General features: G+C 38.4%; 1 protein-coding gene across 3 annotated transcripts in view; it reads left to right on the forward strand.

Annotated features, from left to right (window-relative positions):
• The window catches only part of NCKAP5L (NCK associated protein 5 like), a 56,834-nt gene that overhangs the window by 37,672 nt on the left and 2,936 nt on the right, over nt 1–16,226 (forward strand). For 2 of the 3 annotated variants that reach the window (XM_072409548.1, XM_072409556.1), the window contains exons 4-12: nt 1,438–1,506; nt 2,933–2,971; nt 4,157–4,276; nt 5,012–5,107; nt 5,582–8,082; nt 13,509–13,674; nt 13,755–13,821; nt 14,956–15,258; nt 15,594–15,709. In XM_072409548.1, the coding sequence (XP_072265649.1) occupies nt 1,438–1,506; nt 2,933–2,971; nt 4,157–4,276; nt 5,012–5,107; nt 5,582–8,082; nt 13,509–13,674; nt 13,755–13,821; nt 14,956–15,258; nt 15,594–15,709 (3,477 nt within the window). The remainder of the gene's footprint in view (nt 1–1,437; nt 1,507–2,932; nt 2,972–4,156; nt 4,277–5,011; nt 5,108–5,581; nt 8,083–13,508; nt 13,675–13,754; nt 13,822–14,955; nt 15,259–15,593; nt 15,710–16,226) is intronic. The other variant, XM_072409563.1, reaches the window with a different exon arrangement.

The following is a 16,226-nucleotide window of genomic DNA, read 5'->3' on the forward strand; positions in this document are numbered from 1 at the left end:
ATGCAATTATTAAACATTCTGAAAGGTAATCCTTCTTAAAACCATATGTTTTCTTGGATTTAATTGATAAAGGGGTAAATCCCATTTCCTTCCTCTTTGTCACTATAACATTGAATTGACCACCTTACATCATATCTGTAAATTCCATTTCATTTTCTTTCTGTTCCCAAAAGAGGTGATCATGTCACTAAAATCTAGTCCAGTTAAAACAAATGACTTCACAAATCTAGATACATTAGCATTTCACACTATAGACATCACGTAGCATTGCATGATAATGTTTAGCCAGGCTGAGACTAGCACAGATCAAAGTTTGCAAAGTTCTTATCTATAATTAAAAAGTTGTGGGCTTTAAAGGCCTAACCATGTAGTTCAAGGTAGAATGATAAATGCTTTAGAAGACCCCAAAGTTTTTAAAGATTATGGAGAACTCATTGGTTTTCACAGATGTTCCAGATATAGCAATGACCTTACATTTGCTGCATAAATTATGAAATGAATGCAGGGCTTTTTTGAAAGCTTCTTCCGCTTCATTCCATTTTGAGCAGTGTAATTATTATTGTAGGAATGTATACCAAGGTCTGCTGTGGAAAGCAGAAAGACACATGTTTTAAGTAGAGAGCTTCCAGTACATTGTACAGTTAGCCAGGTGTCTGCACAAAAAGGCTGTGAATGTATGTTATCTTCTCTGCAGAAAATCTTGGTACTGTTATGCAGCCCCAGCAATTCCATTTCTGATGATATAATATTATTATTAAACAGTATTTATATAGCACCAACATACTACACAGCACTGTACAAGAAATAGGGGTTGTAAATGACAAACAGAGACAGGCAGTGGCCCAGAACAAGGAGAGGATCCTGCCCAGAAGAGCTTACAATCTAAGAGATGGGGGAAGCAGGACATACTAGGAAGGGGGATATGGAATGGTGGGTAAGTAGTGAGGGTTTTAAGAGACAGAGGAAGATGGGTAGACAAGTTTGTCATGGTTGTCAAGTAATGGTGTACAATCCAAAGAAAAATCAATTTATGAACTTTTTATTATTTATGAACTTTTTATTGTTGGTGATCACCCCACATTATTAACCTTTTGCCCTTTTAATTGACTGTCACAATGGTTTGGTCCTGTTACTTTGATTTTCTACAAAGGCCCCTAGACTCTTGTAGTATTGACTTTTTGTTGACCCCAGTGCTAGAAAAAGTGACAGATGCCATCATAGTGACAGGACAAAGTGTAGAAGGGCCTATACCTCCACACTGGTCTAGGAACAATAGGGTTATGTGTCTGGGCCCTGGTGCAGCTTAACTCTTGGTATCATTTTTCCATTTATTACACTTTGATATGTACAAGTTGAAAGTTTGTATATATTTTTTTATGTTAATAATCCCTAATATACATAAAAGGTGTTGTAAATGTTTATGTATGCATCTTGCAGGCTGAAAACTCTGCTCTTGCCCAAGCCAATGAAACTCAGCGGGAAACGTACGAACGTTGCCTTGATGAGGTACGTTGTATAGTTTGTGTCATATTACCACAGCATGCAGTGTTATTTACTTTGGAATTCAATGGCTATACATGTGACTGAGGAGCATCATATTGCTGAACTGCCTAATACTTCGATTAGAATTTAATGTGATCCGAAAACCCCCTTATGATATTGCATGTAATATGAACTGAACATTCAAGACAGCTGGGGAAGGGGGAGTAATAAATACAATAGACTGTTTATGAAACACACTTGTCTATCCCTCAATAAGAGGGTAGACACTGAAATAGCAGTGTGCTACAGACAGCTGCGGGAATGCAAATATTTCACAGCCCACGGCTGGCTTCAATTATTGTGTCACCCATATGGAATTCCAGAAATCTCATTCGGTATTCCAATCCTGAAGATAAGACTTAATACACATTACTGGGCACACAGCTACTAAGACTTTAGAGCCCAGCGCAAGCCTGTCCTATGACGTTATGGTAAAGAACAGCTTAAACTAACTTGGGGATATTGGCTATCTCTATAGTCTTAAGCTGTATTTTATATCCTTTTTCCACTTGGTGTCAAAGAGTACATGTTTGAGTTTTGCCTTCATCCATGGTAGGATTGATAAGGATATCAGTTTGGGATACCCATCAGTCAGAAGTACTGAGAGTGTTCCTTGATGTACTAATTGGCTGAGATTTCAAGACTTTGTACTACCGGTAGGTATCTGTGCTAAAGTTACTTTATTTTCTGGAAAACTACCACTTCAACACCAAGTAGTAATGTGAATCTGTTCTTTACATCCGCTGTTGTATTATTAGCAGTGAGCCTTGTCAAAGGGGTAAAATCCAATGTTAGGGTATCTTCTTTGCCCTATGATATGGCTATTAAGTATTGGGTAACCATTGGCCAACTAGGGGTTTATGGGACACTCTTATGAACTATTTGGTACATATAAGTTTTCTTTACTCAATAAACAGAGAGGGCAAGGTGGGTTCCAGTGGTAGTAAGTACTAAGGACTTTCTAAAGTAATTCACTTACAATATACAGTAATTTCATAGGTAAACTGAAAAAAATGCAATTGCAAGAGTTGATTTGCCAAACTATACATAGTTTTAATGGATTTTATTTTATTTTTAGACAAACTCATTTTTTTTCAAACAAGATATAAAACTTTTTGTTTGAAAATAAAAACAGCGGTAGTCTGTCACTTTCCTTAATATTTTGTTAAATGTGGTGTAACAGGTTTGACATCTCATTGGACTTGGAACTGCAGATCCTTGTGTTAGCTCATTTCTGGGCTCAATTCCTCAGGCCATTTCTCAGCATAAGACAACATTTTCTTCTTTTGACTCCTTAGAGTTCATGGGAATGTACTGGATTGTATTGTGGTGAATTTTGACCGTATGGAATGATTTTTGTCTGATTTAACTTTTATATTCTCTCTTATAGGTTGCAAACCATGTTGTGCAAGCACTTTTAAATCAAAAGGTAAGCATATTCTGTTTTTAGTGTTTCCTTTCCTTTTAGGTACTTTTTTATTTACTTTACTTTTACCTACAGTTGAAAATGTTTTTTATATGTTTTGACAAAATGAGGGAACATGTTATAGATGCATGCTCACTGTTAATGTATTTGGATTCTCTTATCACCAAAATCCCTTTCTGTATGGACTTTGTGTCTTTTCCCTGCATTTACTTTACTTTCCTCTAAATATTGATTGTTTCAGACTTCTACATCCCCCTTTTTTTGAGGTATCACACTAGAGCAGAAAAGGTGTTTAGAATTAGACCTCTTGCAGAGAAGATGTGGTCTGTGCAGAGTTTGTAAGGTTTAGCAAGCCAATTATGTGTCTGCTTCCCTCTATTACTCATCTACTAACAGTCAGAGGTAGGAGACAGCTCCTTTTAAACTAAATGAGCTTCAATGTAAGAGATTTCAGTGCACTGGATGTCACATTTTAAAGCTACCGAGCTGTCAAAAATGATCTAAAGCTGAACCTCCGTTGCTCACAATACACCGCTTGCACTCCTTACCCTTCCTAATACAAACTTAAAACTTGTTCAGAATTCACATTGTTCAAGGCAAAAAGCTACAAGATTTTGGGACAGGAGAGTACTATTGCAAGAAGGGGAAAAAGAAAGTAAGCCCATAGTTCTGTTTCTATTTGTGATTGTATTTTCTCCCCAGAATGTCGTTACAAATTTCAGAGGGAGTTAACATAAGCACTTAAGTCTAGCCTTGGATCTGTTTTTTGGAAATCTCAGCTTTTTACATGTCCGACATTTTCTGGTTTATCCGCTGCATTTTTATTCACAGTTGAGGGGTTCATTTTGATTTTGTTGGTTGGCTCATAGGAAGCTCTGGATGTATGTTGGACACTTAGATTTCGCACTCGTTCTCCAAGGTTTGCTAAAGCTAAACACCTTTATGGCATGGTCCATATGTGTTGGGTGCATTTTACTTAAAGGGTGTTTTAATATATATATATATATATATATATATATATATATATATATATATATATATATTTCTTGATCTTGCAGTTGAATGCAGATGACCTCCTAATCTTTCTTTCTTCCTCTGATTTTAGATACAATTCAAATCTACTTTCTTTTTAGCTGATATGTACAATGTTGGCTTAATTGTGTAATTTAAAATCTTTAATTTTACCAGGATCTCCGGGAAGAATGTATTAAATTGAAAAAGAGGGTGTTTGACCTTGAGCGTCAGAACAGAGCATTAGGTGACCTCTTTCACCAAAAGCTGCAGCGCTCCTCAGGGTCATCCCCAGAGGTATGAACTGTATGTATGGGAATCAGTTCCCACGCAAAGTACACAGATGAGTTTATTTGAATTGATGAATCATATGACAACACATTACCTTCTTTTTTTCTGCCACATTGTAACCTTTGCCTCACTGGCACCCTTTCTGCTATTTTTTGCTTTCCTTGTAAATAAAGTAATTATTTGTAAACATTACCTGATTTAAAAAGCTCACTGTTGCAGCTGCAGCAATGAAGGCATGTTTTTAAGTCCAATGTTTTGTGTTTTTATCTATTTATTTCAAAGGGTACATTGTTTTCGATAAATAGCTGCTATTCAGGGTTTTTTGTCAAAGTTTTTAGATGCAACAACCCTAACAAAATCCTACATGTAGACAACATAAAAAGCTAGTTTTTTTCATATCAAGGTGCAAAATAAAATATTTACAGCTGTTTGTTAAAAAACTGTGTGCAGAAAAAAAAGCAGTAGCAGCTATATATGGTTGTCAGTGTACCCAGCTTTTTATGATTGAAACATAATAGATAGTCTAACATACATATATTCTACATTGCATGTAATGTTCCACCAAGAATTGAAGAATTCAGGATTTTGGTATATGAACATAGAATGAATTTAGTTTTAAAATTAGTGCCTTTACTGTAAATACTAGGGAAAAAAAACCTTAAAGCTGAAACTGTGACCAAACTCCATTTGCAAACTCTGTGCATACAACTAAATGGTAATTTTTGCTCTGTTTCTATGCAGTTGCATCCACTGCAGGCTGTATCTGACTCTAAGGGAGGTGATCTAGAGAGACTGCCAGTCTCTCTTCCACTGGGACAATGTGCAGTGCAGAGAGAGGTAAATGACAGATATCTACATTCTTTTTTTTTTTTCCCAGAAAAAAGATAATTCCCAAGATGTCCACCTCTTACATACAAAATATATTATAATGAATGCTGTGGCCTCCAGTGTTAGGTTCATTATTTTATTCTGTTTAGTATGTAAATTAGTCAATATTTGCCAATTATTGCAGTCACTTTACTGCTAACAGTTATTATTATTAATATTATCCAGTATTTATATAGTGTCAACATATTATACAGCATTTTACAAAGTTAATATTCATGTCACTAGCTGTCCCTCAAAGGAGCTTACAATCTGATTGTTACAGTTGCTACAACTTGTTGCCTTTATTGCTTTTGACATTTCAGATTTTTTTAGATGTTAGAATGTTAACCTACATATATTTTTGAATATGTTTTAGAAATTCTGTTGGTAAAACTTATACACTCAAGTTCCTGTATGTTAATTGTAGCTTTTTTTTTTCAACAGGAGAAGCAGCGCTCTGGGAGAGCCCAATCAACTTGTCGCTCCCTAGATGCTATGTCTCCATTCCTCAGGAAAAAGGCTCAGATTTTGGAAGTCCTACGGAGATTAGAGGCAACAGGATCGCAATCTGCATCAAGCTGCACTGTTCCTTCAACCTATCTTGGGGGATTACCTTCAGCTAGTGGGAATGGGCTGCGCATTAGAACAGAGCATGGTTTAGATTATCTCAATGGTGAGGGAATGACACCTCCAGAACTTGGTGCAGATGAACCCTGGGCTTCCTGTTTGCTTTTGGCCCAAAATGGGTGGGAGGAATTGCTCAAATGGAAGTCAATGCAACGGGAACCACCTGCAGGTAGTCCCGGAGAAGGTGGAGGAGAACATCTTGGACTAACAGAGGAAACACAGCAGTCTACACGTCAAGCAGAAGGAAGTTCTTCCTCATCAGATGATGATATTGGAGAACCACCTCCCCCAATAAGTGAAATCAGACAGCGTTTACCATTAACTGACCTGGCAAAAGGCTTAGCGCCTTGTATGTGCTCCCGTGGAGCAGCGGATAAAAGGGGCCCTGTTGAGGGCCATTCTGATGGAACTGGTTTTAGTAGGGGACACATTGGGCATCTTCATTCACTTACATGTTACAGCAAAAACCTTCATGAAATGGTAGAAAATCAGCATATTTCAGGAACATCACCAGCAGTTACAGACAGAGCAGACACTGTGTCCTGTTCCCCAGGTAAACCATTGGGTTCAGAACTTGCATCTAATGGACCTGCTTCTTCTTGTCCTCCTCCTACTGGGAGCTCCCTAAGTTTACCCAGAGACACAGGCGGATTAGCCCAAAAGAGTGCAACTCAGGAGTCGCAAGATGATTGTACTCAGCCCACACCTATGGCTCCTAATTCTTCCTCATCTGATCCACAGGATGCACTTGTTTCTTCAACTGAGTCCCGAACACCTCACATCCCCTCTCCAGCTAAATTTCTCAAGTTTTTGAAGCTTCCAGGCTCAGGGGAGAAGTCACAGAGTCCAAACTCTCTGAGGCTTAGCCCTCAGCTCACTCAAACCTCCAAAATTCCTTGTCGGAGCAATAATTATGAGGCATTTCCCTCTCCACGCCCAAGTAGGAAGGCTGCAGAAGAAGTACCTCGTCCTGAATTGGATCCTGATCCACCATCTCCCTCAGAGTTAATGAATACAGATTCCAACAGGCAAGTTCAAGTTGAAAGTTCTAACAGCTTACTAAGTAGATCTGCAGTAGAGTGTTGTACCAAAAAGTCTCATGATTATGAAAATGTCCCTGCTAAAAATCCAGAACTTTCAACTGTAAACCAAACAGTTGAAGAATTGGAAGGTTCTTCAAAATTGGTTAGTTCAGTGTGTTCTTTTGGCTGTTCCCCAGGACTTTGTGCTCATTCCCAAGTAAATTGTACGGATGATCACCATGGTCAGGTGGCATTCAATAAAAAACACGTGACTTCCAGAAAAACTATAGAGCCTTCTCCTTCTGCCCATCTCCCATTTAAAGAAAAAATGGGGAAACTGAGAAATTCAGACAGCCAACAGTCTGAGATCACTGTTTCTGGTACAGAAAATGTTAGGGTTATAACTGAAGGACCTGATCTCCGCCCATCAATGAAACGATCCCTAGCGGTTAGTAGTTTAAGGACTCCTGAACCTGGATCCACTGAAAGTTATCCACCACGGTACCATGGCCAAAAATCTGATGCTGCTCGCACTCGGCAGCCTTCCACAAACTATCCACCAGGGTCTCCTCATGGACCTCGGAATCAACCACGAGCACCACCTGTCCCTAGCAAATCTCCACGTAGCCCTCATGGCAGTCCAACAAAGTTACCTGCCAAATCTCCCAGTAAGGCAACAGCCAAACCTCTTGTATCTCGACCTTTAAGTGAAGAGCTGAGGCCAAGTCCTCGGCAACCTACATCCTCTAGTGAAGATAAGCAAAGGATTCAGTCTACTGGTATTGGAAAGAAAGCTGCTACATGTCCAGAATATGCCTGTCCTCGTAGCGCAGGCCCACAAGGTACGGAAAGTCTTCCACTAAGTGCTTTGCATTCAGCTATAGAAGAAAAAGTCATGAAGGGCATTAAAGAGAACATGTTGCGGTTGCAGGAACAACATCGCTCACCTTCATCTGATCCTAAGCAACGTAATTCCAGTGGTATTGCCAGCTGGTTTGGCTTAAAGAAAAGTAAGCTGCCTGCGCTTAGCCGTAGACCTGAGGCTGGACGAGTCAAAGAGGAAAAACGGGATAGGGCTGCTGGAGGATCTCCACGGACTAGAGATGTTAAGGGCGAGAGCCTGAATATCTCCATGTTAATGGAAAAAGCAGAGGATCTGCGAAAAGCTCTTCAGGAGGAGAGGGCCTATATTAATGGACTTTCTCTGGATAAAAATCGTACACCTGTGCCTGTTGACCAGGCCCCAAATCAGAGGTCTTTGACTGCAGACAACTTTATGCAGCAGCTTTTGAATCGGTGAGTGCCATGATTTAAGATAAATATATACATTTATATTTACACTTGCAGTATACTTTGATTACCATTTCTGCAGTCAGCTAGGATTCACCTTACCTCATGAAATAGGTCTGTACCTAAAACATTTTTAGTATTTAGATTTTACTTTTTTAGTTTAAACAAGACAGAATCCAATTCCCTGATAGGCCTAAAACTTTCAGGTTCTTCTATACTCTTGCTAACTCCTTGCATGCCTGACAAATCTTTCTTTGCCTTTTCAGGTAAAGCAGAATTAAACTCCCTTCCCCTTGCTATGCTGCCAGTGCTACCATTTTAACCCGGGCCTTTTCTGGGTTCAGGTCTTTGGCCATCTTGATTGGCTAGGTCATAATGATGTAACTCATGTTCCTGTGCATAGGAATTACTTCATTTTCGGCAGCTAGCTATGCCAGTATGTAAACTCTTCATGTACAGCTTATTGTACATTCTAGAGAAGATTGTGAACAGGCAGGTAAGTTTGTTTTATTGCAGAAGAGACCTAGCATGTCCCTACTGCAATAAAGAGCCGCCTGCTCGCAATTTTGTTAATTAGGTTAGTTTCACTTTAGGTTAATGCCACTTACTGAAAATTACACTTCATATACAGACATTTCACTGCAGGGTAAGTGACACTGGATTCCTGCATTGCAGTATAAGGCATGGTTCATAGTATGGTGCATTTGTACAAGAACAGTTCTGCTTGATTTTGATGCAGTTTTCAGCAAAACAAGCAGCAGGTAATGAGTCTTTAATACTTCAGGTTACAGTGTCATAATTACTTCCATAGTATTATACACAGGCTATTGTGTCTGTTGGAGAAAGATAGACCTGTGAAGTGAAGATGCACTGTCATACTTTTCTACAAGTCATTGTAACTAAACAGGAAATAGGTTAACCTTTCCTTCCTACTACCTAAACTCCCTAAGGCTAAACTCAATTAAAAGCAAATATTATTTAAATACATTAGGTGTATGTAGTCTTAAATCTTGGTGAGCTTTATGTATTTATGTAGATTGGTACAATACTTGAGCAAAAAATCCATTGTGCCTGAGCTTCTTATAAAAAGGACTCTTCACATCTGCAGTCATTCCATGACAATGGTGGCATGGTCATAAATTTGCGTCTTTTAGTCTGAATATAGAGGAAAATATTTCAATAAAACTTTTTATGCCAGTGGCTAACTTTAAGCTTTGTGTACACAACTATGGATTCAAGAAAAGAATTCTGATTCATGGCAACAGATACAAAAATCACCTGGGAGTACTTTTTGTTTTTTTATGGTGTAGTAGTCTGGGTCAAGTAGGAGGTAACTGGGTCAAACCTTCTTGGCATGTTTACCATGGAGGTAGCCCTGCTTTTTTTTTTTTTTTTTTTGACCTAACACCCTGGGCAATCATCTGGTTTGCCTGGCAGTCTTGGTTTATACCAGTTCGCTGCAGTAATGGTTTCCTTACAGCAATATATGCCATTACAATGGTAACTAACATACTGCACAAATACTTCTGATTGACTTTTTAATGCATTGTGCTTTGTAGAAGGCCAGCTAAGGGGTAGGATTGGTGCTCAAGCAGTTTAGGAGGAGTTAATAGACACCTATTATCACCTGAGCACCTGTAATTTGCACAGTTCAAACACATAGACGGGTTATTAAGCCCCCTTTGGATACCAAACTTAAAAGAAAATAAAAACAAAAATATTGTTTGATAAAATAAAATACCCCCAAACAATGGTAAGCCTTCACATAAAAGTACAAACATACAAAAACCACCGTGTAAAGTATTGCCGGAATGAGAGCATTCATTTTAGTAACAAACCTCTTTTCACTTTAAACTGATGACTACTATGACCTGAAGTATTGTGTTTTCTTGTTGTTCTACAGACAGACTTATTTTGCATCTGTTTACTCAGAACAACCTCATCTTTATTATGTTTCAAAAATATTGTCATAATATTGTGTTTGTATGCACTAAAATTGTATGAGTAGTTGTACAAATAATGTTTGACATACAGAAATGTTTTTGGGGTTTTAAACTGACTGGTCTAAAATATGTATTCTGATATTTGTGCAAAAAAGTCTCCTGCAGCAAAAGAGTTAAAGGCTGCCAGGATGAGCTCTGTTAACCTTCTATTGAGTCTTTTGTTTTCAGTGAGGTCAGCCTTGACCTATCCTGCCTCATCCAATAACTCAATGATTTTTCTGTAATTTGCTAAGTCCTCCTGTGATGAAGCCTATTCCCTAAGTGCTAACTGACATTAGTAGAGGTGCAGTAAAATCTTTGTAAGTGGTTTTTTAAACATCTTTAAGATTTTCTTTTTTCTGACACTTGTGTTAAGAAAGATGAAGCAGTAAAACTTAGTCATTGTGTTTTACTGCTATGGAAGACACATTGCATGCATATGTAATGAGCAGAGTGGCTGCCTCTATGTACATTTATCTTTAAAAACTAAGCACAGACTTAAGGTTTTAAAAATAAAATCACATATCATCAGAATGTGTATATTGAAGTCCAATTATAGCCTATAGTTGTTTTCATTGTAGATAGGTTAGAGAAGATTCAGACACAGTGCAAGGGAGGATTTTGGGTATCACCAGAATGGAAATAAAGCAATATAAACCTAACAGGTTCTAAACCTATCTCCTTGTAAAGATGTCCCTTTATGTCATGTCATTATTATCAAGACCAGTTCTTAATAGTATAACAAATCTGCCATTTCCCAAGTGTGATGTAATAGACTGTTCCAGGGTAGGATGTGAAACTGGTGCTTATAAACAGTGATGTCACATTACTAGCACTGGGGTTGGATAAATCTTCCTGGTATTGGAATGGACGAAGTGATGGCTATTACGCCATATTTCCCTTTGCTGCTCTGTATATGGTGGAGGAAAGGGGAGCAGAAAAATGGTGCTCCAAGTGACCAGTTTATGGTGCCTATACCTAGAAGCAGCTCTTATTATAACAGCCTTTAATCAGAACAGGAAACAAGTTTTATTCTCCTCAGCAAGGACACAGACAGCAAGTGATAAGACAAACATGTTCTTTTATTTGTTATGGGTAATTGCAGTTAGTTAAGATACTCTGGAGATGCAGAAATTAATATTTCATTGCCTATCTCTATTTTTGGGCTTTGTTATTAGGATACAGACATAGAAAGGTGCTGGAGAGTACAAGTGCAGACTTAAGCTGCGTACACACTTCCAAAAATTATCCTTGGAAATGAACGTTCGGCCAAAAATCGTTCACAAAAAAGGTGACCAGCGATGCCGACGAACGGGGATCTGATTGGCCGATGATCGTTCGCTATCTATGGTGTGTACGGTCGTTCAGTGATCGTGGATGTTTCTGCGGTACACTTTCTCCTTTACATGTCACTCCCTGCATCATTCATACGATTGTATCTAGCGTGTGTACACTATTGGTGGATTATATTTTAACGATTGTATGGTTACAACATGTACAGGATTGTGCACAATACAATCGTTCAAATATAATTGTGCATAATCATTGATTGGTCGTAATCGTTCGTTTTCTAGCCATAATTATTGGAAGTGTGTACTTAGCTTTACATTCTCACTACGTGTCCAGTGGCCACAATGGGTAGCCTGTCACTGGCGATCATCATTGAAGTGTTGCAGAGGTAATAGCCTAAAGAGTTCAGGTTTTGTCCACAGCTGGGAGCTTTTATCATCAACATTGTTTGATCATCTTCGCTAAAGTGCAGAAAAATTGTGTGTATACAGACACACACTTTAGGCTGCTGCTCTCCTTTTCTATAAAAGTCTAGTGTGGCAACTGCCACCCATCAATTTCCATACAAGTCAATGTAGTAAGGTGAGCTACTGACCTGAAACAGATGTGTGGGAAGGGCTGTGCTCAGGTGTTTAGACTGAATGGGCACTCTGAACACTATGAGCACTAGGCTACAATCCAGGTTGCCGAGTGCATGACCCAGCTCTTGTAAGCAGAAAGGATTTCATTTATTATTTATGTGGCATGGTCTTCATGGCATCCTTCTCTGATCTTCACCTACTTGTTGATCCTGTTTTTTTTTTTTGCATTATTCTTTAGTAAAAGAGTAGTTTGTAAATGTTTAAAGCCAGAAATGAACAATACAAATTCTAAAAGCAATCATGTTTGTGTAAATTATAAGTTTCACTTTTCGACTGAACTTTTTAAATCCAAAACCCATTGTGTAGTTGTGTCTGCCTGGAGCTGTACAGCTACCAGTCCTCTGGCCCTTTTAGATTCCTATTAACCGATTTAGGTCCTATGGTTGCTCCCTACCCACTTCCTGTGACTAAGTCCTTTCCATACCCATAAAAACACATTGGTTTCAATTGCAAGTGATGCTGAGAAATATAGTCTGGCATGCATTGTTTTTTTCTACATTTGGTGTCGCATATAATTGACCTTCTACTGACTTAGGCTACGTACACACGTCCAATGGTTGTTGTCAGATAATCGACTCAGGGCTGATATCGGACGGGAATCTGTTGTGTGTACAGCACTCATCGTCGGAACGACCGTCCTGGCGGATCCACGGACGATGAAGATCTTAATAGAAGTTAAGGGGGAGAGCGCGCAGCAGGGTGCCGCTGTCGTTCTCCCCCTCCCCTTTCCATAGAGCAGAACGGTGCTGTATGTACAACACTCATCGTGCAGTCGTTAGTCGTTGGAAATTATTGCACGTGTGTACCCAGCCTTAATTAAAAGATGAGAGGGAAAGAGATCAAGTGCAGTGTGCGATCACATTCTGCCAATAAAAGAGGTGTTTTGTACACTACTTGTCTTGTATTCAATGTTGTATTTACCTTTTAACCTGATTTCTAATATAGTTTCCATTTTAGCCATTTAGTTGAATTGTAAATAAAGTCTTTGAAAGATCTATGAAGCTTGTAATTCAACTGTATCTCTCCTACTTCGGATTAACCATGTACATTTTGTATTTTCTGCCTGTAGTTAGGAATTAATCCATATCCTAAATTCCTTAGCATGTCCTTGTTATCCCTAGCCATGTTCAGTGTGCTTCCATCAAGACAAGGGTTAACTATAAGCCTAGGTATTAGTGGCAAATAATCCAGTGCAAGACAAGAGATTCGCGTACCACATGCATATACCCACTTAAATCTAAAGAGCTGATGTGTCTGGAACTTGTTGCACTAATATTTTTCTCTTTTTAAAAAATTAATAATAATAATGAAAAAACTTTAATGTGCTGAATTCCAATCTGAATGATCTGGCTTTTTTTTTTTTTTTTTTTTTATTATTTGTCACATAACATTTTCATACGCTGGTTGACCGTCCATGAAAGGATTTAATTGGTATTGATACTTTAACCTAGTGATCTGCTTTTGGTAACTTGAACAGTGTTTTTTAAAAATAATGAGTAACCATTTTGTCTCTTTTCAGGGTGGATGGGAAAGAGCCCCCTCTTGAAGGCCGCCTGGAAGGGAAAACACCTTTACGGGATTTTCCTAGATTATCACCTGAGAACAAGGAAGCTCGACCCTTTCGGCCTCCAAGGAACGGGATGGTAACTCATGTCCAACGATGTGAGCAGAAAAGCATAGATCAGGTAGGCACCTAGTTTTTCAGAGTCAGAGATTTGCAGACAGATCACAGCCATGAATCTAAAGTTTTATTTTCTCCAAACAGAACAGAGAAGTGTCTCTTCCTCCTGATGAGAGGATTTCTGAATCAATCAATTCGCAGCATTTTGCAGGTATCTGAAACTTTCCATATGCCATGCCATCTTTTAAATACTGATTATCTGGGAACATCTAGGTTATGTGTATGACTTCTGTTTGGTGTTACATGATCTATAGCTGCCTTTTTTCACACAATTTTAAAATCGTCCCAAGGTTTTAATGTAAGGCATTCATCTTAGATGAAACCATTGTAGAATGGGCAAAGCTCCTTAACTAATTTACAACTTGAAACAGGAAGTAAAATTTGTTAATCCAGCTGACACAGCTGTAGTGCACTAGGTCTTCCTACTCTGTTTTGATTGGTAATATGAGAACCCCCAGTTGTGTTGCAGGAGAGCCATTTCTAAGACCACCTGCCTCTTAAACATAGATGAATCAAACCCCAATGTAATTTCTGATAAAATAAGTGTAATTAGAGTGTAATATTGTATTGAATATTTTTCTACATATTTGTTGTTGCACATACCAGTTCTGATTTTTCTTTAGAGCCTTCTCGAGATGCATATCTCACTTCCGTAGCAAATCCCAAAAATATGTGGTTATTGATATACATCAAAACTGTTGGTTGACAGAACAAATATATCATAACATTATAAAGATTTTTGATTATGCAAATATATGCCAAACAGTGGCTTCTGTGGAATAATGTGCAGTAAATATGCAATGTAATAACTCATTGACCTCACGTACAGCACTTAGTTGCTATGGTGTGACAGCTCTAACATATTTTGGCAATGCACAGCTTTAACTTGTCCAGCTGTGTAACAGCTTGGAAATTACATATGCTCAGCTACGTTTTTTTTTTTAATTTGCAAAGTGAAAAGGGGGTACTTGATTCATCTATACATGCAAAGGAAAAGAAACTAACTAATGAGAAAGCAAATTGGTTTGCCAATAATGTTAGAATTTTTTGTGTCTTGAAACTTGAGTTTATCGCATTTCAGAGATCTCTTCTGCTGCTACAAAAAAGGCATTCTAACCCTTTTTATTACCTGTATCCACAGTTTAAACAAATTGGCTGCAGTTGAGCTTGAACAATGCTAAGGATGCTTTAGGAACAAAGTCATCAATTGCTTGCAGCTTTTATATACAGATTTAATATTGTTGGAGTTTTTTTTACCCAAAAGTATTTATTTTTTCCCTTACAGCTTGTGACTCACTCACTCGGACTTTGGACAGTGGCATTGGAACATTTCCTCCACCCGATTATTGTGGAGGAACTTCAAACAAAATTGCTCCAAAGTTAAAACCTAGACTGGAGTCACCTTCTGTCCTTCCGGTGGGAAGGTTTTCTGCTTTCCCTAAGGTTCCTAGAAGAGCACGGACTTTGGAGAGGGACATGAGGGGTGTCGAGGAAATATACCCACCAGGACAGCATCAGAGTATCCCAGCATTCCATGCACTGTTGGCCGAGCCAGAGCCCACTGTGGGGCGCAGGATGTATGGAGAAGGTATGACTCCAAATCTCTCAAAAGTTTTAAAGTTATAAGAATATATAGTACTTCTAAAGTATATTTAGTTATGGGAAGCTGTAGCAGTGCAATAATAAATACGCCAATTGTAAATACTTAAAAAAAAAAAGTATACTTGGCAAGGGAAAATGCATAAAATGAAGAAACTCACAGCAACTAAATAGAATTTATCTTTCACTGACCCAACTGCATAAAGCTGGATTCTAATTGGTTACAATGTGTTTGCACAAATATTGTTGTTGAGTTTACTTGTGGTTGGTGGCAGGATCAACAATTTCCACAAGAAACTTAACACAGGTTTCTTTCAATTGTAGATTCCAGTAGGGATCACAGTCTGCCACAGCAGAGCAAGAACTGGACCTTTCCCAATTCCAAGATCAGTGCTGGCTCAGCAGAGAGCTTCCGGTCTAGAGTGCATGATCTGGAAGAGGTAAGCACCAATGGATACTTTTATGAAAGTACTTTACACAATCTGTTTAAATAAATAATTGCCTATATTATTTTTTAATATCTACATTGAACTAATGTTCTTTAAATGGGAGTATTAAATTTGGATGTTGAATTCCACAGGGATTGTACTAAACTGGGAGTAGGCTTCAGGTGCCAGACACATAAGGTCTGATTTATTAAAGCTTGCCAAGACTGGTGAAGATAGGCTATCAAGGGTGATCCAGCAAACCTGGAATGGGTCTGGTACAGACTAAAAACATATGGCAACTAATAGCAAATGAATAGCTCTCAAATGATTTTTAAGAAATCTATTCCAGTTTTGCTGGAACATCCAGGTTCTCCTATGATACCCTGTTTTCACCAGTCTTGGAAAGCTTTAATACATCAGCCCCATAATCTTCATTCTCCAACTACCGTATTTTTCGGACTATAAGACGCTCCGGCCTATAAGACGCACCCAATTTTAAAGGAGAAAAACCTAGAAAAAAAAGATTCTG

Source organism: Pyxicephalus adspersus, chromosome 1, assembly GCF_032062135.1.
Source record: "Pyxicephalus adspersus chromosome 1, UCB_Pads_2.0, whole genome shotgun sequence".
Taxonomy (NCBI): domain Eukaryota; kingdom Metazoa; phylum Chordata; class Amphibia; order Anura; family Pyxicephalidae; genus Pyxicephalus; species Pyxicephalus adspersus.